Source organism: Leucoraja erinacea, chromosome 13, assembly GCF_028641065.1.
Source record: "Leucoraja erinacea ecotype New England chromosome 13, Leri_hhj_1, whole genome shotgun sequence".
NCBI classification, from domain to species: Eukaryota; Metazoa; Chordata; class Chondrichthyes; order Rajiformes; family Rajidae; genus Leucoraja; species Leucoraja erinaceus.
In genome coordinates this window covers 36,240,192-36,262,284 of record NC_073389.1, presented here as the reverse complement: position 1 = coordinate 36,262,284, position 22,093 = coordinate 36,240,192, and the positions used below count along the sequence as shown (strand labels likewise).

The 22,093-nt window shown below is 41.1% G+C and overlaps 2 protein-coding genes across 7 annotated transcripts in view; one reads left to right on the top strand and one right to left on the bottom strand.

Moving 5' to 3' along the window:
* The window catches only part of rs1a (retinoschisin 1a), a 51,137-nt gene extending 43,712 nt beyond the window's left edge, over window positions 1-7,425 (bottom strand). For 2 of the 4 annotated variants that reach the window (XM_055644913.1, XM_055644909.1), the window contains exon 1: window positions 7,030-7,425. The gene's annotated coding sequence lies outside the window, so the exon portion shown is untranslated. The remainder of the gene's footprint in view (window positions 1-7,029) is intronic. The other 2 variants (XM_055644911.1, XM_055644914.1) reach the window with 2 other exon arrangements.
* Window positions 7,426-7,494: 69 nt separating this feature from the next.
* Window positions 7,495-22,093, top strand: part of sh3kbp1 (SH3-domain kinase binding protein 1) — a 177,144-nt gene continuing 162,545 nt past the window's right edge. For 2 of the 3 annotated variants that reach the window (XM_055644906.1, XM_055644905.1), the window contains exons 1-2: window positions 7,495-7,791; window positions 11,486-11,643. In XM_055644906.1, the coding sequence (XP_055500881.1) occupies window positions 7,788-7,791; window positions 11,486-11,643 (162 nt within the window). In that variant the 5' untranslated portion in view covers window positions 7,495-7,787. Of the gene's footprint in view, window positions 7,792-11,484; window positions 11,644-22,093 lie in introns of those variants that run through there. The other variant, XM_055644907.1, reaches the window with a different exon arrangement.

Below are 22,093 nucleotides of genomic sequence, written 5' to 3'. Positions count from 1 at the left end.
CAATCTACCCAATTGAGCTGCAAAGGGGATTCAAGGCAGACAAATTATATGAACCACAAGGAGGTCAACGGGTTTAGGGAGAGATCAGGACAGCAGTTTTGAGATCAAAACTGGATTCGCCATTATCTTATTGATCGATGGAACATTCACGAGGGGCCAATTGTACTACTCCTGCTCCTTTTTATTATGTTGTTATGTTTCTAAGCTAAGCTCATTTCTGTTGATTTTTTATATGCACAAAAATGTATCAAACTATGTTCTGAAAATATTCAGCTGTTGAGACTTTACAGCTCTCTTGGGTGAAAGCCCTCAACAATAATACTATAGTTAGAGGCTACCTTAACTAACAACTATCTCATGACCTGCGATTTGCAATTTTAATGACAGCTAAACTCTAAATTGACTGCAGCATCTCGGTAAAAATGCAACTTCGGCTATCTGCAGCTGCACAGTTAAATATGGAAACTCTGGTTATTGAAAGTGCTGGTTTGCTCCACCACAGAATGTGCTGTTGTTGTCTTTGCTACTGCAATCACAATAGAATTGGTGAGGTGAATTTCATTTTTATACAACATTTTTATTTCAAAAGCGGCTGCAAATATAACATTTTGTGTAACGTACTATAATAAAATTCTTATTTTTTAAATTCTCTAGCTCTGAATAGGCCATTTTATATCTACTGAATGCCAGCCATTAAACTGACATTGTTTTATACATATTTATTTTTGTACAGTTAGACAAGTTCCTCTGCCTTCCTGATATACAGTTTTGGCTGGTCTTTTCTTACATCATTAGTAATGTGACACTTAGAAAACATAAGTAAACATTGTTGTGCATTATGGCTTCACGCATGTGGATAGCTATAAATACTTTGCACCAAAGATCCTATAGCAAAGCTTTGCTATAGGATCTTTGCTTTGCACTAGTGCTGCAGCGCAAACAAGACCAAAGATCTTAGAACGGAGCAAGACGGCGCAGACCCCATTGTGACGTCATCAGCTGCTCGGTTTATTTATTCATAAATAACTTGAGAAATAAAGCTCACAATTTTCAGATAAGGCATTTTCGGACTCCAGGGGATACTTCTCTATCGGAATATGTGAAAATGTTACCGTTTGCGCGTCGTTTTTTTGAGAAGATGTGATTATACACAAACAAATACACACACAAATAAATACATCCACATACAAGATCAGACTTTTAAGTACATAATAGATATGATATGGATGGATAACTAGTCCAAGTAGGTATGTTACAAAACCTACCTGAATCGTCATTGGGAATCTGCCCAAAGCCATGTCCGCGATTTTGGCGCTGTTTGGAGGGGGCGGGTTTAAAACGCGATTTTTACTAGGCTGTTCCAATCGCAGATGTTCAGCCTAGTAAATCATTAACGAAAAATCGCTGCAAGACTCGGTCGCAAAAGCTATTATTAGTTTTATAGGCCGCGAATAATAGTTATAATAGTTTTAAAAGCTCTCTTTCACTCTGCAACCTCTCGCAGCCCCAGAGTTTTATAAAGCAAACAATTAAAGGTATGTACCTTATTTTTACATTAAATGGGGCATGTATATAACCCTGTATATAAAATTTTCTATAGCGAGTAGTTCATTTTGGGCTTTTTATATCCCGCAGTATTTTTCTCGGCATTTGAGGGCACAAATCCAGCGCGATGTGAACGTTCTAAACCAGCGCGTTCACAGGAACCCACTAGAAAACCGATTTAAATGGGCATTTATTTACAGCAATTGAACACTAAATTCCTTCCATTTGGCCTATAAATTAATGTAAATTAGATATAAAAATCATGTTATATTGTGAATTATTTGTGAATAATCTTTGGACACTTAGGCTATTTAAAAATGTTAATCTTTCCTTAAGAAATGGATAGATATTTATATCTAGTAATTGAATTTTGATTAAACATGATTTTCGTTTTTAGTATTTACTATTTGTTTTAGCGTTTAACTTTATAATCTCTACCTTTTTTTCTAAAACTGCAAATAATAACTTGTTTCTGTTAATGCTGTTCAGTGTTTTTGTTTTATTTACATTGTAAACAGATGTCTCCAAAGAAGAAATGTAAAATTGTCAATCCAAAAGCCCAGCCAGGCATAGCTAGAGTTCAACTTGAAGTGAATTTCTCTGTCATGCCCAAGTCTATGAAGGATCTTAAAAATGGACACATCTTGTACTTGTTTACCTCATTTGGAAAAAGTCTGCCTGAAACAGAGAAAGTGCTGAGTTCACATTTCTCTTTGTCGGATGCAGAAGGCTATTCATGTGCTGCTGTTAAGTTAAGAGTGCATGCTCTCGTTAAACGGACTTTGCTTAAGTTTAAAAAACTCACCAATCCCAAGGAATTTGGAGCATTTATGGAAATTTGTGATGAAACTTTTAAACTTCAAAAAGGCAGTCGACACATTTCTTTAGATGACATTCCACTGCCTGGTGCTCAAGATCCTGAATTCTTGACATCAGCTGAAAGCCAAGTGCCCATATTTCAAGAGACCGAGGACATGGGCGATGACAGTCATAGTCTGCATTCTCCACTGAATCTAGCAACGCCAACGACAGCTACTGCCTCACCTGAACCAATGCCATCGACATCTGGTGTTTCTACAAGATGTAGCAGAGAATTTCTAAGTCTTTCACCAAGGAAACAGAAATTGAAGAAAAGACTACAGTTTGTGTCCGAATCCAGGGCTGCTCTTTCAACAAAGTATCACACAAAGATCAGTGAACTTAGGGCACGGTTGAAAACTCCCAAACGTATAGTTAATCAAGCCTTAAAGAGAAAGGAAAAGCAAATAGATTTAAAGGACAGAAAGATTCAGGAACTCAAAACCAAATTACATGATAACACTTTGGCACGAGAGCACTCTAACACCAAGGCAGAGTTTTTGAAACTAAAAAAAGCACACAGACAATTGTTGATGTTTCGTGGCAGTATGAAAAAGAGAAAAGTTGTTTCAATTCAACTGTTCAGAAAATGTCAAGAAAATTTAAAGGACAGGAAAGAGGATGTGAGACGCCTCGAATTTGACATTCTTGTTCCTCAAAGAAACAATCAAAACTCTGCAGGCTGCCAGTATTGTCAAGGCAAAGGTGGGCCAGAAAACTTACTCCTCAACAATAAGGATGCATGTGTTTGACTGTATTGTAAACAAAACTCCCACAGCAAACATTCCAATCCTGATAAGCCAGTTCTACAAGCGGAGTGGACTTCATCTGGATCATGTTCCACAACGCAGTGCAGTTGAAGTTATGGCCCGAGAATTGGGGGCTATTGCTGAGTTGCAAACAGCAGAGATGCTCCTTGCAACAAAGGGTTTGACTGTGGGTTTTGACGCAACCACCCAGGAAGAGATCCACATTAACAGCATTCATTTCACCACCACAAACAAATGTCTCTCTGCAGCAGTCGAGGAATTAGCTGGTGGGACTGCTGAGGACTATGCACAACATATTTGTGAAACAATTGACAATTTATGTAAAACCTACACTTATTTCAATCTGCAAGCAAATTATCAAGAAACCAGACAAAATATGATCGCCAACATTTCAAACACAATGAGTGTGCAGCAAATCATGCTGCTATTAGAATTGTGAGTAGTGAGTGGGGTAAATATTTGAACGAGCTCTACTGCCACTTGCATCCTCTTGACTCCATTGCTACATCAGTTCGCTCAGCCCTAAAAATGCAGAAACAATCTGGAGGACAATTCTTGTTTGGGAAAGACTGTCTAGCAGTAAATGCCATTCTGCAGATGAGCAAGGTTCGTAATAAAAACGGAAAAGTGGACCCAAAAGGATTTGTCGCATTTTTAGATGACAGGAACATCCCCCGAGGTGTCCTCCCACGGTATCGTGGCAACAGATTGCACATACTGTTTCACATTAGTGGCAAGCTAATAGAACACTATGATGACTTTGTTGCCCTGCTGAATAGCTGAATATCCTGTGGGGGGTTGAAAAGCGCCATCCTCCATGACTTCACCCAGGCTGAAGCAAAAGTAGAACTTCAGATATTGGGCTTACTTGGCAAATATCTGACTGGGCCTTGGATGAAGCGCTTCTACACTTCAAGCCAGAATCAGATCAACCATGTTGATGGCATCAAAGTGGTTAAAGGGGTGATTGCTGCTCTAAAGGAAGCCACAGATGATCCAGAGGAATTGATATTGGCAAGGGAAGATTTCTTCGGTGAGGAGGTACATCTTGACGCCACATTGACAAAACTTCGGGAGCTACCAGTACATCCACAGTTCAGTTCAAAGATGAGGAGCTGTCTTCAAGCTGTCATCACTGTGTTGGAGAGGCAGTATAGTAAATACTTTGAACTTGATGTTACTGAGAAACTGAAGGAGGAGACTGCATCAGCAAGATCACACAACATTGATGCGGAGGAGATAATGGGGATGTTTAGTTCATCGAAACAGAAATCTCCCAATGCCACCATGTGTTATTTGTCATGTAGGATGCGGGCCTGCAAGAATAGAACAGTCAACTTCCTTGATAATCTCGAGGAGCATCGTAGGGAGGAGGTGCTCTGTAAGGCAGTGACATGGGGGAGAGTGCAGAGGAACAGACGGAAGAAAAAACAGAAGGAATTGAGAGCAGAAATCATCAAGCGACAGAAAGGCAAGGAGCATGCTCGAGACACGAAAGAGAGGAAAAAACTAGGGAAAGAATTGAAAGAGACTGATTTAGACAACATTCGCAGAGATTATCCGAATTTGGACTATTCCAAATGTGATGATCTACACGACATTATTAGTGGGAAAGTAGTTGGCAGAAAGGCATGCCATGCGTGGTTTGAAGATCAAAAACTTGTAGTTTACAATGCCAAAATTGAAAAATTGAGGAAAAACAACGTGTACAGAGTTGCTTATTGGTTGCAGTCTGAGGAGTATGATGATGCTACTGATTATGATATGCCAATGTACCAGCTAGCAGCTGATCTTCTCCATAAAGACTTGGTCTTTTGCTAGAAATTGTAATTTATTTACCTATCCATAACTGACTTACAGCATATTATACAATAATATTAAAGTTCTGATCTTGAGAATATCACATTTTTGAATTTTCAAGGCAGTCTGGTTGTTTATTACCATTTCTGTCACATCGGTCAATTTTGTAATTAGCTACAATTAGGTAATTAGCTAATTATATGCTTTAATTTCATGTCATCCAAGTAAGATTGTTTTATATTTTTTCAGAATGCTTCAATCTATGATAAGTGAAAATTTCATTCAGTTCTCTTAATTCTTAAGAAAGTTACGGGCTTTTGACTATCCAAGATCACAGCTTTTTTGTAATGTCCATTGAAAATCAATAGGGAACAAGATGCTAATTTCCGAGTATGAAAATGGCCATAACTTTTTTAATACTTGAGATATGAAAGTGAATTTGGTGTCAAATTAAACTTGTTGTTATGCTTTATCTGATGGGATAAATTGCAGACTTGATTTTTTAAATCTCAAAATTTTGTAACATTGCTAGTTCAAGGGTTTCCAGTGAAGTAGATAGTATCTCAGGACAGCTCTCTAGTGTTGATAGGATCGTTCAGTTGCCTGATAACAGCTGTGAAGAAACTATCCCTGAATCTGGAGGTGTGCATTTTCACACTTAGAGAAGAGGTGAGACTCGTCATTGATTATGCTGGTGGCCTTGCTGAGGCAGCGTGAAGTGTCAATGGAGTCAACGGAAGGTTGGTCTGTGCGATGGTCTGGGCAGCGTCCACAATGTTCTGCAATTTTTTGCTGTCTAGGATGGAGCTGTTCCCAAATATGTGATATGCTATATTACAGAAAGGCCACAGCAGTATAGCCTCCCAGAACTGATTGTCCTCTGTCATGGTTTTGGAGGACAGCAAGCGAGAGAGTCTGGACCAACCACTGACCTTGATGGAGCTGACTAGCTCCATCTGGTTCTTTGACTCGAATAAAACTCCTGGAAGTGATGTGTAAGAAGAAACTGCAGATGCTGGTTTAAACCGAAGATAGAGACAAAAAGTTGGAGTAACTCAGCGGGACTGGCAGCATCTCCGGAGAAAAAGAGTGGGTGACGTTTCAAAACGAGATCGTTCTTCAGCCAAAGAACCAGATGGTGCTAGTCAGCTCCAACAACGTCACCCATTCCTTCTCTCCAGAGATGCTGCCTGTCCCGCTGAGTTACCCCAGCTTTTTGTTTCTATCCTGGAAGTGATGGCTTGCCGGCTGAGTTGTACTCTGTGAGACTGGGTGGGCTCGGAACTGCTGGACGTGTCCAATGCTCTGCTTCTGGCCGGCAGTATGTCAGACTCCAAGAGGAAAGGTATCACCATCCTCATTTGCGAACAAAAGGGGGAAAAGGGTGACATCAGAGACCCATCCCACTATTAAATGTGGATTATAAAAGCCTGTCCAAGGGCATCGCCAACTCGATCAAGTCTGATGTGGGAAAGGTGATCAGACCAAATCTGTGCTCTATCTGTCAGGAAAATATCAGGCACGTTTATGCTGCTCAGGGCTACCACCGCCCCGGTGCAGAACAGAGGAGTGGATACCTGCTTGGTCAGCGTGAATCAGGAGGAGGCTTTCAACAGGATATCACATGTACATGATGGATGTGCTCTCCAAAATGGGCTCTGACGATAGAATCAGGAAATAGATCCAACTGCTCTACACATATATCCATAGTGCAGTCCATACAATTGGGTGGGAAATGGATAGCTTCCCCATCAGGTCTGGAGTCAGGCTGGGTTGCACATTCGTCCTTGTCTTGTTTGCGTTGGGAAAATAACCCTTTGCTGAATCCATCAGGAGGTACAAGAGCATAAGAGTGATGACGTTTCTAGGCAATGGGGGCACACAGATCAAAACGTCTCTTACATAGACGATGTTGCATTCTTCTGCTCAGAGCCAAGGTGGATCCGCAGATTGACAACAAATGTAGAATGTCACGGCCTTTACCAAAAGAGATCAGGAAATTAGCTTGACAAACGTGTGTCTATCTTCGGTGTAAACCAGCATCGGCAGTTCCTACCTGCACATTTTACCTTGGACGTGGGTCCGATTACTTTAATCTGCGTGGTGGCCGCAGCGCAAAATAGGTCTCCGGCTACCGATCGCCTCCGAACTCGAATGAAGAGTTGGCCAGGAGGAGACGCTGGAGCTCAAGTGGCCCACTCAAGATGCTGCCTGTCCCGGTGTGTTACTCCAGTAACTTGTGCCTATCTTCGGTGTAATCCACCATCTGCAGTTCCTTCCTACATGGGAAATAAGCGCACATTTTCAAAGCCCCCAAGTTTTCCATTCAGTCCAACGGGCACCGTTACTTCTCGAGGTATTTGGAAAGCTGCAGCTTGGCATCCAAATGAAGGATAAGATGGCGGCCGCGACACCGGCCCCACGGTGAAGCTCGGCATCGGGTCGCCATGGTTATCATGGAGCGGGCCAAGCATCGCGATATCCGACTCTCATCAGCCAGAGGTCCCACCCACTTCCTCCAGGCCTCCCACCCCCCTCCCCAACCCCTCTCCCTTCTTCCTTCCCCTCTGCCACCAACACAAATCTGTCCGCTGGCGAGTGCATTCACAGCAGCCCGCATCACACAACACTGGCTGGCTGTCTTACGACGGAGGAAGGAGTAAACAAAGATGTCCGTAGCAGTGCTGGAGCTGGAGTGAGGTGTCAGCAAACCGAGGGGAGGTGGGCCACTTGAGCTCCAGCGTCTCCTCCTGGTCCAACTCTTCATTCGAGTTCGGAGGCGATCGGTAGCCAGAGACCAGACAGGCGACATAAATGGGTGAGAGAGAATGTGCGCGTTATGTGTGTGAGAGGGAGAGGGTGCGACGAGCCTGGCCTGGGCTGAGATCTCCCACCCCACCCCACCCCATCCCATCCCACCAGCGCGCGTGCATTCGCGCGCCCCCGCCTGACACGTTTACAGCGGTGGGAACACCGCAGCACCATCCCATCTGCATCCTCCCTCTGCCCAACCCTCGTCACTTCAATGGGGATAACTGTATAACGGGCGAGACGTTTCACCTCTTTCCTCATCAACCGTAAGCGAGGCGAGGATTACTTGAAGCCAATAGACTTTCATGGCGTGGCTATATCTCGAGAGTGTGTACCGGTAAAGAGTCCGGATTTTTGAGATTGCAGCCGGCTGTAGATAAAGATGGAGCGTTTGTGTTCGAAAGCATTTTGCATGACATCCCAAATCATTTTACTAAGTTATCATATGTGTGATGTTGTACAGTCATCCAAATATCATACCAAACCTTTTTCACCTACTCTTTTTTAGCTGATTTAGTCCCCCCCCCCCCCCCCCCCTCCCTGCACAATAAACACATTCCCTTTTGCTGGATTCTGGAGGAGTCCTTGTTCATAACTATTGGCGATGTCCCTATGTCAGGCTCTCGTACAGCACAGAGTTAAATAAATATGATCAATGTTATTTTAGTTTATTATTCCTATAATGTGCAGTGTCATTTAATAATTCAAATAAAACAGTTATTGCTAATTAAAACGATTAATACATCCATCTTTAATATTGTGCAATTGATGCATGGCTTATTTGGTAGACCTATGTTCTTGGTTCAGCTGATTATGAATTAAAGTTGCTCCCTGAAAATTTGAGTGCATCATCCTAGTCTGACATTTCAGTAGTGAGCGTATTTTTTTTTTTTAATGTTACTTTTTATGAATAAGATGTTGTACCATGTTACAGTCTTCCATTCAAACGGGCATAAAACTTCCCAAAATTAATTCATTGGTAGTAAAGTTTCTTGGAATGTGCAATGGTTGTGAAAGGAGTTAGTTGCATGGCCGTAGAGTTATATAGACCAGCAACTGGCCTACTGAATCAAATTTCACCAATACTTTTTCCAACTCTCCCCAGATTCTACCACTCGCCTACATTATATGGGCAATTTATAAAGGCCAGTTAACCTACAAATCCATATGTTTTGGGGATGTAGAAGGAAACTGGAACATTTGGAGAAAAATCATCTAGTCACTGGAAGAATGTGCAAACTATGGGCATGCAGAACCAATGTTTGGATTGAACCCAAGTCTCTGGGGCAATGACTAATAACTGTGCCGCTGTACTGCCCATTATTTATTTATATATATTTAAATTTGCATGGGAAATTATTGGTCTTGTGGAATTGATCATTAATAATTGTTATCAAGATATTTGCAAATGGTTGCATTTTTACAGGTGTATTCTACACTGTGTACTTCACGGCTAAAGTTATTAGCTTTCATTACTGACTCATTTCATTTCCATTGAATTTAAATTTGGGTAACTAGTTCTGATCTTATAGTCTCGTTTTCTCTCAATTTGTGTTTGGTGAAGTGAAATGTAAGCAGAACTAAACCATGTAAGCATGGTAACAAAATGTATGTGTTGGGCAGAAGTACCTACCTCTGAGTTCAAAGTGTATTTTAGGAAGTTGTTCCATTGGTTGTTTAAGGATATTATTACTTTGCCTTGGGTGAATTTGTTAATGCTTTTATTTTGCTGTTTTCTTGATTAATCGGACCCTTTTTTGCATTGCCATTGTCCACACTGCATCCCTTTACTAATGCATTAGAAATAAAGCTGTTTGTAGCTATCAGATTTGCAAAGTAGCTAGCTAACCTCAGACTGCACCACGTAACAGAATTATAATTTGAAACCAAGAAATGTAGAGTGCCTTTTGAATATTTTTGTAGCTTTTTTGTGCATGCCAATGTTTGTTAATCTTGCTGTGCAGTATTTCTAATTTGTGTTTTGTAACATGCATGTGCAAACGGGGACTTTTTCTCTGCAAGCTTTCCTGTGCTTGACATGCATTTGGAGAGTAATTTTTGCAGACTGAAGTGTGAAATTCAGACGTTGGTCGTGCAAAAGCAACCAACATTGTGCGATGTACAACAGTACTTTTAAATTGTAGAATTTGTTGTTTTAGAAACTACGCTGCTGCAAAGTGTTTGTCTTTTCTCAAATTCAATTTGCTCTTTTGGTATACTTGGTGGCCAGTTTTATAATTTGGATTAAATTATAAATTTGGTTTTGCATTGTTTTTTTAGCTCTGTGACCATAGTCTGCTGATGGAATAATTTTCCATTGGAGTGCTGCTTACTTAAAAGCAGAAAACATCCTTTTACGTCAAATCACATTTTATTGTTTTGATTTGATATTTCAGAATGCAGGTCTGAATAGAGTGCTGACTAGGGGCTATCTATTCTTGGAGGTTTTTTTCTTACAGTTCCTGCGTGATTGACTACCTTATCCACTTAATTTTGTCATAGGTTAGGCAACGTGTTATGCCCTTTCTTGCAAAGGATTGCTTTTCCTTCAGAATTGGAAAACAAAACAACTTTGTGGCCTGATTGAAGATTCTTAACTGTCAACTCAATTTTATATCCCCATTGACAATAAATGATAATATATTGAAAGGAAACTTCGTTAAGAAAAACCTTCCGTAAATTAATTGAATATTAGGAGGCTTTTTTGGCTAATTTGGAAGATTGGAAATCAAATGCCAAACAGTCTCACAACACATTTGGAACCTTCTCAAACATGTTGGCATGGTTTTCTCCTTTGGAATTAATTTAAACATTTAGGGTATGTGTAGACCTTTGATCAACCTCCTATACAGTATATCTATTTTTAATTGAGGCACAAGAGACTGCAAGTGCTGGAGTCTTGAGCAAAAAAAAACTGCTAGAGAAACTCAGCAGGTCAGGCAACATCCATATAGGGACGGACAATATTTTGAGTCGGACTAATCAGTTCTATATGTGTTGAATAGCTTTTGAATCAAGCATGTTTAATAGTTACATGGAGCAATGAAATTCTTACATGCTGCTGTTTTATAGGCACATTAAAACAATAACAACAAATAAATATACAATAATCAATACTAAGATAAATGTTATCAATAATCAGTGATGAGCCACCCATTGCCGCTGCTTGACTATAAACAATGCTTCAGCTAACTGACCTGGCTCAGGAACCAATGTGTTTCGTTGGTTTGGATTGGATTCACTTTGGGGCCTAAGGGGTTTAAAAAACATAGTCAGCTTTACTACTTTGTTATGGCAATGGGGAGATGTTGCCATTTGTTTTTATGTTGAAGTAAAGCTTATGATTCACCTGTATTAATGACAATTCAGCTAATACAAAAAGGGGGTATACATTTTTGTTCAGTTATTGTATGGAGTTGTTTTACTGGTGTACTGTTTATGCAGGTTGCTTTGTACTGAATATATGAAGCTGCATGCTATGCATAATATTTTTGCACAAACTGAGTTTGCGGTATTCAAAAATTCTTGATCTGTGACTCATTTTGAAAACTCATTTTGAATGAAAACTTGTAGAACATAGTTTAATCAGCATACAGTTACATTTGTGACTAATTAAAAGAGAACAGCTTTGAGGAAGATTTTGGTAATGTTAATACGCATTAAAGGTTTCACAGGTGAAGTAACATTTTCTTTTCTTTTAGTGGAAGCAGTTGTTGAGTTTGCTTATCAAGCTCAGCACGATGATGAGCTGACCATCACTGTGGGAGATATTGTTGCTAACATCAAGAAAGATGATGGAGGATGGTGGGAGGGTGAGCTCGATGGCAGAAGAGGTTTGTTCCCTGACAACTTTGTAAGAGTGAGTACAATATTGCCATAAATCATGTTATCCTCATTATGAAATATTTAATGTTAGCACAAGTAGAGTATTGGTAATTGTAGAAAAAACTGATGTGATCTTTGATTACAAAAATAATTTGGCACAGAGTGTTTCAGCATGTTGATCATAATTGATCATAATCTAATGACAATGTAAATTCTCCATCCCCAATGTCAAGGCTGGTTGCATCTACTGCTTCTTTGCTTTTAATGTTTGTATGTTTAACAGATGGATCTAAATGCACCTCTAATTTTTTATTTGTTACCATTTTCTTCCAAGAGTCCCCCAATTTTCTGTATGACCGTATCAGGATATTTTAAAGATAATTATCATGAAGATTACTTTTCAAAGTTGGTAGATGAGGAGTTTGATTGTAGAGATTTGGGTATTGTGACAAAATAGCAAAAAGAGATTGTAATGGCAATTTCAAACTTTTCCAATGTCCAAATTTCCATTGCCATTACTACACGGGTGGTGGGAGTGATCTTACGCAGTCAAGAAAAAAATGATCTTCCAGTCGTTATTTCCAGCTTTATTGAAGTAATTTTACAAACAAAAAATGAACATACCAGATCCTCTTTATTCTTATACACATTGTAGCTTTCCGTTCTTACTATCTGGTAAGAACTGTTTTCTCTCCAAATCCCGTGGCTGGTCTGATCTGGTCAGTCCCTCTCCCTCTATCACGTCCATCGACGTATCAAATGCCCACTCACAAGCGTTTAAAATAATACTGCTAGAAATATCAAGACAAAATAATATAATATGCTAACAGGAACTAGCCTAAGCATGAATGGCTTCTATACACCGGACCCTAATTGTTCTACATATGTAATGGAAAAATTACCAATACACATTAAAAGGAGCTATAAAAGCTTAACATATCAAAAACAAAAGGTATGCACTATGTGTTGACATTTAAACTTGTTTAGTGATTCTTCAATCTTCTTCTTTGGCTTTTTGTTTGGCTTCTTGGAGCAGACATATCTTAGTTATCGGTCTTATCAAGATGTTCTTAGTCTGAAGTCATACTGTACGTACAAGACTGTGTGCATCTGGTGTGATCTACAATATTCTGCCCATTAGCCAGGAGCCTCATGGTACAGTGGAATCAACCAATGTCACCTAGAATAAAGCTTTTTCTAACCCTTGACCATCATTGCCGTTCTTGGATTAGAGGCAAGTATTCTTGTGTCCACCGTTTCCAAAAAAGGTCTGCCATATATTGTACCTGTCTCCATCTGCGTTTAATGTTTGTCTTCCTTCACAAAGAGTCCAGGTGGTAGTATTGGCTTGGTTTTCAACAGAAGAAGATGATTTGGTATAAATGCTTCCAGGTCAAATGGATCATCAGAATTCTTGGTAATGGGTCGATCAATTAAAATTGCTTCAACTTCACAAAATAAAGTTTGCAATCCTTCATCGTCCAGAACATGTTGTTTAAGAACAGAGCGCAGCACATTTCGAACCATGCAAATCAATTGTTCCCAAACACCGCCATGATGGGATCCTGCTGGGGGATTAAAGTTCCACCTTATCCCTCGCTGAAGCATATCATTCTGGATCTTGTTCTGATTCAAGCCATTGAGTGCTTCTCTCAATTCCCGATAAAATTTGTGCCATTGTCTGACCTTAAAGATGAAACATGACCTCGTCGACAGATTAATCTTCGTAATGCATGAATGCAGGAATCTGTGTCAAGTGTAGATGCAACTTCAAGATGTACTGCCCTGCTCGCCATGCAGGTGAAGATTACACCATACCTTTTAACAAGACTTCTTCCTCTCTTGATCTCTATAGGACTGAAGTAGTTATTCCTACAACTGTAAATGAAGGCTGGTCAGGTAAAAGCCTCTCCAGAGGCAAGTCTGCCATTTTTTGTTCTCCCAACTCTTCCCCGCTGTTGTTTACACACAACACAGTCTGTTATTACCTTTCTTGCAGCGGAGTTAGGTTTGATAATCCAGTCTCTTTTATGGTCGAGACAGCATATGATTTCTTCCTCCATGTCCGAGCTGTTCATGGATATGTCGTTATAGTAGTGTTGATATGTGAAGGTCCTACGAGAGAATAATGGGATGTTTGGTCTCTTCAGGCATCGCTAGTGTATTCAGGCAACCACCTACTCTTAGAAGTCCATTCTCCAGCAATGGATCTAGCTTGTACAAATGACTGCTTCTTTTGACTCCATGTTTACCAGCTTTAATGTTGATAGTTCTTCTTTGAATCTTTGTCTTTGACAGAAAGAGATAACCTCTTTTTCTGCTTTGAGAAGATCTTCAGGACATAAACACTGCCCGCAGAGTGATGCTTTAATGACTTGCATCTCTTTATCAACCTTTTCCTTTAGTTTGCCAGGATCTTCTTCATAACTATTCGTAGCAATCTCCTTTTTTGAGTAAACAGCAAGGGTATTGTCCTTACTTTAAGAAGCCAAGCTACCGCAGTCTTCAGCTTCTTCCATGATGAGAAATAGGTCATTAGAGCGTTTGAGTCCAATGGATTCTTGACAATGACATTCACTGTGATGTCTTGCTTGATTTTCAGATCATTAGCAGAGATTGCAGATTCCAGGTTAAGCTTTGGCCACTCTCTGTGTGGGTTACAGAGAAACTCTGGTCCCTTGATCCATCTCTTGCTACTTAAGAAGTGGTGTTAGTGCTGTTAGTCCTCTAGAGGCTTCATCTGTAGGATTTTCCTTTGTGCCAACATATCTCCACTGTAATACATCAGTAGCATCCCTTACAAAGGAGATCCTGTTTGCTACAAATGTTTGGGATCGTTTGGTTTTGTTGTTGATGTACTTGAGCACAATTGTGCTATCGGTCCAGAAGATGGATTGATCCAGTGGTAGCTTTAATTCCTTTCGCAGCGTTATGTCCACTCTGACAGGACTTCAGCTGTAAGCTCCATTCTGGGAATTGTCATTTGTTTCAATGGTGCCACCCTGGCTTTTTCCATTATGAATGCCACATGCACCTCTTTGCTATCATCTTCCAGTCTTAGATATGAAGCAGTATCTTAGCCACTTTCGCTTGCGTCTGAAAAGTGGTGCAGCTGTGCATATCTGACTTGACCAAAGTTTGCAGGCTTCATGCACTGGTCCACTTTAAATTCCAACATCTTGTTGTGATCTGCTAACCATCCTGTCTGTCGCTGAGAGAAGGTTTGCATTATGCTCTCATCTCATCCGTCTTTCTTTGCAGAATTGCATAATCAGCTTGGGTGGCAGAGTAAATGGTGCAAGAAATCCTAAAGGATCATATATAGAGCCAAACACGGACAAGATGCCCCATCTTGTGTATGGTCGTTTCTGTACCACAATTCTGAACTTCAACACATCTGCTTCAACGCACCAGTGCAATCCCAGTGCCCTTTCCATGGGCAGATTGTCTTTGTCCAACTCCAACTCCCTGGCCTCCTTGACTCTGGTTTCTTCTGGAATGGATGCCAACACAGCACGGCTGTTGCTGATCCACTTTGACAGCATGAATCCTCCCATTTGGCAGAGGGAAGTCAAGTGTGCTGCCATTTGAAGTGCTTCCTTTTCCGAAGGCATAGACATTAAACCAGGGGTCGACAACCTACGGCCCCTGGGCTAAATGCGGCTCGTAACCCAAAATCATCCGGCCTGCAGGCGTATTTTTTTTTTCCGTAATCATCTGGCCTACAGACTTCCATCATCTCCGGTACATCCCAGGCCGGAGGCCGCGGCGACGCAAGGCGGGATCTATGTGAACATGTGATTTGATGCCTGCCATCCGGGGTGGATGGGGGTGGGATCCATGTGTACACATGATAGACGTGGCCCGCCATTCGCTCACAGACATGTGTCCTGGCCCCTATGCAGAACAAGGTTGCCGTCCCCTGCTTTAAACAATTGTCTACATAGAAGTTGTTCTTTACTGTGTTTGTCACCTCTGCTGAGAAACGAGCTTTGTTGTCTTCAGCAGTCTTCCTTATTGCAAAGTTTGCACAACTTGGTGATGACACTGCCCCAAAAAGATGTACCTTCAGCCAGTATTCAACAAGATCATGCTGTGCATCGCCCTCAGGCCACCACAGGAACCGCAAATAGTCAATATGCTTTTCTGATACCTTGACCTGATGAAACATTGCTTTGATATCATCCATCAAAACAACCAGTTCTTGGCTGAATCTGATGAGTGAGTAGGTAAGGTCTGGACCCTGTAACAGTTGGCAGTTAAGTGATGTTCCTTTTTAAGACTGCCCCACAGTCAAAGACCACCCTTTAGGTTCCTTTCCTTAAGTGATGCACCCCATGGTGTGGTATGTACCAGAGCTCTCCATTACTTAGATTCAGCTGGCCCACTGGTACCATTTCAGCATAACCATTATCAATCATTTCTGTAAGGAAAGATGTATATTCATCATGAAATGTCTTATTCTTGTCAAACCTGCGTTTCAGGCTCTGGATACGCTGCACTGCAATGCAACGATTATTCGGCAAATTGACGCTTTCTTGTTTGAAAGGTAAATCTAGACAGTATCATCTTTACTGAGTGAATCATAATATCCAAGAACTTTACCTCTTCTCTGGATATTTCTTCTGCTTCCTTGCTGGTTCTTTCACTGAAGTTGTGATTGTATTGCTTGACCAGTAGCTCCTATAAGTTTACAGTGGATATTCGATTGACAGCAGCAGCAGGGCAGCCATTTTCATCCCTGCTTTTGTTGTCTCTTCTCAGGGGACCATAGATGACCCATCCGAGTAGGGTCCTCACAGCAAATGGTCCATCTCCTTGGCTGTTGACCTGCTCCCAACGTTCCAATACCTTTGGAGCATTTTTTCCGATGAGTAGGCCGATGCCAGAATCTATTTTAGGAATCTTGATATCCTTCAAGTAAGGCCATTGCATCAGCTCTTCCTGGCTGGGAATGTTTAGATGAGAAACAGCCATGGTCTTATGTCTAGTCTGGTCAAATCGTCTTTGTCCAGACTAGATATTTCCAAACCTGAGATATGATAACTGATCACAGGCTTCTCTTCATTTATGGTACACAAGAGAATCTTTGTCTTTTGTCCTGTAATGTTCAGCCTTCTCATCAACCTTTCTGTACAAAAGGGTGTTGAACTTCCATGATCCAAAAATGCGTATGTTTGCAACACCATATCCCCCTTGCGGCTCATTACCTGTACTGGTAAGATGGAGAAGATGCAGGCTTCATCACCGGCCCCAATATGCGCGCACATCTTAGATGAGGAAACAGCATCACTCACAGTTAACTTCTCATTCTGTTCTGTATGCTCCGGCTTCTTCTCTGTGTTCTTCTGTTCAGTGTGAAGTATTTCAGGATGAACTTGCTTGCACATGTCACAAGTCATACGACTCTTGCCGTCTCTACTCGTGTGTCCTTTCTTCAAACATCCAAAGCAGACTCCCTTCTCCCTTAAGAAGTCCATCTTTTCTTACTGCCCCTTCTTCTTGATCAGTAGACAACTGTAATTCTAATGTATGACCACATTTAGTACAGAACAAACAAGAACCTTGAGTATTAATGGTAGACGCATCTCTTCTTGTTCCACCTGTTGTTGGATTTCTTTGCACTGCTCTTTCTACAGGAATTACAGTTGTTGCAAAACTATTTCATTTCGGTCCTGTTCTTGAATTTATTTTATTAGAAGCAATTGTACAAGGATAAGGCAATCGACATGACAGTTTCAGTCCTGTTCTTTCTCTTGTTTTAGCAAAAGTAGAACCTTTGACAGTTGCAATTGGTCTTGAATCCTGAATGTTTCCAAAAAGTGAACCTGACATTATCTCCACTTGCCACTTCATGAAATCGACTAGATCAGGAAACGTAGCTCGACGTCCATGCTCTTTCCGTATCCGACATGCACTATCCCTCCACTTGTCTCTAAGCCTGTAAGGCAATTTTAGAAGGATAGTGTTCATATTGGTAGCAACATTCATTTCCTCCATATAGGTGAGATGTTCCATAGCATTGCAACAAATAATAAGAAACAGTGAGAACGCATGCAATGCCTTCACATCCTCTGGCTTGATCACTGACCAAGCAAAAGCCTTGGCCATGAATGCATTAGCAATCTTATGTTCATTACCAAAATATTCTTTAAGCAGAGCTTTTGCTTTTTGTTAGCCCTCGACTGGAGGCAAATGTCGGCAACTGTGGACTAGCTCCTTCGGATACCCTCTTGTGCATTGCTCTAGATAATGCAATCTGTTACTCTTATCAGTAGTTTTTCTTTCCACTCCTTTCACAAATGCTGTAATGAAAATTTCATACTGCAAAGGGTCACCATCATAAACAGTAATTGGTGGTATAGAAGAGATTTTGTTGAGCCAGAAGAGTAATCTCATTCTGCTTCTTCATTAATTTTCAGATATTAAGTGGTTTCCATCATTCCGTGCAGAGAAGGTGGTACTAGCATACCCCTGCTCATATGAGCTCTAACAGGTGGTTTGAGAGCTGTTTGTTTTAGTCTAACAACCTGTTGCACATGATCAGGCAAATATTCATCTGCCTGTAAATTTAATTTAGCTGATGTTTCCTTTCGAGCAGTTCCTTTTTTCACATAAGAGCTCCTCCCATGAGATACTCCCGTGAGCTGCCTTTTGACCCCTTGACATCAAGTGCATTAAACCTTGCATCGGTTGACGCCAGCTCTGCCTCTAGTTCCAACTGTTCCATCTCTTTTAAAATATTTAGCTTGTGCCTCAAGCTCAAGCTTGGTTGCTGCCAGGGCTGTCTTTCTTTTCATTTGTGCTTCTCGTGCCTCTCTTTTCAATTGTTCTTCTCATTGCCTCAAGCTTGTGCTGTTTTCTCATGGCGGCAGCCCGTTCCAAGAGAACAGCCCTATCTGCCTGAACTTCAATACGAGCAGAGACCCTTGAAGATGCACATGATGCAGAACCAGATTTGGGTTTTGATCTTCATTTTGAGACATTTGGAATATTGTCTTCAGGTCCAATTTCTTCTGATTCCTAAACACTTTGTTGTATGACACTTTCAACTATAGAGTGTGTAGTTCGTTGTCAAATTTCAGATAACCACCTTTCTACATTTTGTATAAAACCATTAAAAGTTTCCATTCTTTCTTTAAACCACTGATTTTCCTTTCAAGCTCCTTTTTAGGCATTGGTATTTCCAGAAATGACGGTTTTTTCTGGCCATAGCAGAGTTCAGTTAATTGAACCAGGTTAGATTGTACTTCCTTTGCATTTTCATCTGATTTCATGAGCTTCTTCAGCTTTTCAATTAACTTATCAGCTTATTTGCATATCGTGTTACTTGACTTCTGACATCTTTCCATGAACAATACCTGACCTTTGTCGGTGAGTTTAATGGTTCTTCTTTCTTTTCCAGAATCCTGTTTCACATCTCCCTTTTGTGGCTGAGCTTTAGACATGCTGGCTCACTACCCCTTTAAGACGTGGTGACATAATGCCGTATGCTTCCAGACTGGAATTCAAAACAACCAAGCGGGAATTCAAAACAACGGATAGCGTTGGGATTCTCAAGGTCACTTCTCAAATCTCCATAGTAACAGCCATTTTCCAATACAGCTTAATGCAGCCGTTCCAATGCAGCTTCTCCTATAAAAGCTGTTCCAATAATGCTGCACGTTCAGCTGTAGATACTCGCGCTGTCCCTGCGCATTGGGTTCCGAAGTTTCCAATCATCGTTCTTCAGGTAGCGCAGGAGTCGACCTTGTCGAGTTGACGGCATCGGGCAGATCCTTTGCTCCAAGTTTAAGCTCCAGTTTCACTCATAGAGATCAGTTCTTACTTTAATGTAATGGCAATTTCAAACTTTTCCAATGTCCAACTACATTGCCATTACTGCACAGGTGGTGGGAGTGATCTTACGCAGACAAGAAAAAACGGACCTTCCATTCGTTATTTCCATTGAAGTAGTTTTACAAACAATAAATTAACATACTAGATCCTCTTTATTCTTATACAAATTGTAGCTTTCCGTTCTTACTATCTGGTAAGAACTGTTTTATCTCCAAATCTCTGGTCTGGTCAGTCCCTCTCCCTCTATCATATGTGTCATGCCCATCTACGTATCAAATGCCCATCCCCAAGCGTTCAAAATAATACTGCTAGAAATATCTAGACAAAATAATATAATATACTAACAGTAACTAGCCTAAGCATGAATGGCTCCTACACAGATTTTCTGTGAATTCGCTTGGAGGTTTTAATATCTATTTGAAATGAAATCGCACTGTCACTTTTATTTGCTCCATTCTCCCTTCCAGGTTTTTTCTGAGTAAAAATGAATTAACTTTTCAAAACAGAAGCCTCTATATCGATACTTGCCATTAGGATTGGTTTTAATGACAATTTTTCAAAGCGGTACTCTTTCAGTGTTACATATTCTTGTGTATGTTGCTGACTTGTGTGGAACACCAAGAACATCAAGTAGCTACCAACATCTGCACTGCTGAAGAATACAGGAAGTTGTGGTAAATAATTGCCTGCCTGATTGATTTCAGCTGTATTGAAAATGACTTACTGTCAGGGAAATTATACATTCATTTTGTAAGGTTCTGTTTCAGCAAGTTGTTGCAATTTTGGTGCAATATCTTTTATAATTAAAATATCAATATTTAAAAGTTAAAAGTAAACATTTTACAGCTTTTTTATGGTGCAATCAAATAGTTTATGCGTGTTGACCTTAAATTAAAAAAAAAAAATATATACACACACACACACACACACACACACACACACACACACACACACACACACACACACACACACACACACACACACACACACACACACACACACACACGTATGTGTGTGTATATATATATATATATATATATCCGGAGTTCCGGAAACCGAAAAGCTCTGAAAACCGGACATTTTTTCCAGGATGTCGTCTGCACACCAAAGCTCGCGTTTGGCGCCACACTTGACCCGAAACGACCCACGGTCAACCCAGGTCTGTACTACTGTAGCGGCTGCCTCCTCCCCGGAGGCCGGGGAGACACTTAAACATCTGTAAATCATTGCTTAAATGTTAGTCAGTTAGTTTGGAGGGCTTTTATGTGAAAGGGGGGGGGGGGGGGGGGTGAAGGGGGAAACTTTAATTCTTAGTCCCCGACCTGGTCGGAGAGGCGGGGAGTGGGCAATGCCTTACCGGGTCGCCGTGCAGTAAGCTCCGGAGCGCTGTGGCTGATGACTCCCAACATCGCGGAGCTGGGGCTGCGGGCGTCCGGCTGCGGGCGGCGCCGGTTGGAGCTCCGACCCCGGCAACTCTACCCCTGGCTGCGCGGCGCTCCAAATCCAGCGCGGCCCGCGGCCGGATGCCCGCAGCCCCAGCTCCGCGATGTTGGGAGTCGGCGGCCACAGCGCTCCAGAGCTTACCGCACGACGACCCGGTAAGGCATTGCCCGCTCCCCGCCTCTCCGACCAAATAGGGGACTAGGAATTCAAGTTTCCCCCTTCACCCCCCCCACATAAAATCCCTCCAAACTAACTGACTAACATTTAAGCAATGACTTACAATGATTCCCCGGGGAGGAGGCAGCCGCTCCAAACTTTTCAAGCTGCCCGCGCTACCTACCTAATCTACGCTAAAAATCTTCCATTCCGAAATCCGAAAAATTCCGAAATCCGAGAAGTGTCTGGTCCCAAGGCTTTCGGATAAAAGGTTGTGTACCTGTACCATGAAGGTCAAAGATATCTTGTGTACAATTATTGGTTTATTCTTAGTAATCCGATTTTCCAATTAAATCAGTGATGAAATTACTGAAGCTGGTTCCTGAACTTTTACTATTAATTAGCTATTCTTTAATGGATGCGGTAATCAATGCGGTTATCTTCTCCTCAACAACTTGTCAAGTGGGGAATATGCAATAAGAAGTGAGATGTGCAAATTTGAATATTTGATGTGAATTTTTTTTGTCGCTGCATTTTTCTAGATTGATTGCATTATTTAATGATACTGTTTCCTGATACTGATTTATTTCCATTCGCCCAAATTATTTTGTATAATGAAAAGCAGAAATTGGAAAAGAAAGTTATAATCTTGGATACTTGTTGCTGAGGCAGAAAAATTATGGTGTCCACTATGGCCGGAATTTTGTCGTTTTATAAAATACGCACAGATTGCACAAGTGGAAAAAAACAAAACAAAATATCAATTTATTTTGAGTCACAGCATAATCTGCCACAGTCTTTGGGTATTGATAATGTTTTAATGAAGCTGAGGGGAGAAGGCCAATAGGTGTCATAAGTTTTTACTTTATTTCAAAGTACAGGTGCACAACCTTTTATCCGAAGTTCCAAATAACGAAAACCTCCGAATAGCGACATTTTTTCAGTCCTTGAAGAAAGGTCCTTGAAAACGTGCACCGAGGGCGGCCCGCAGAGGTGACAGCGGAACCTCCGGTCGGTCCTCGAAGAAAGGGGAACTAAATCCCCAT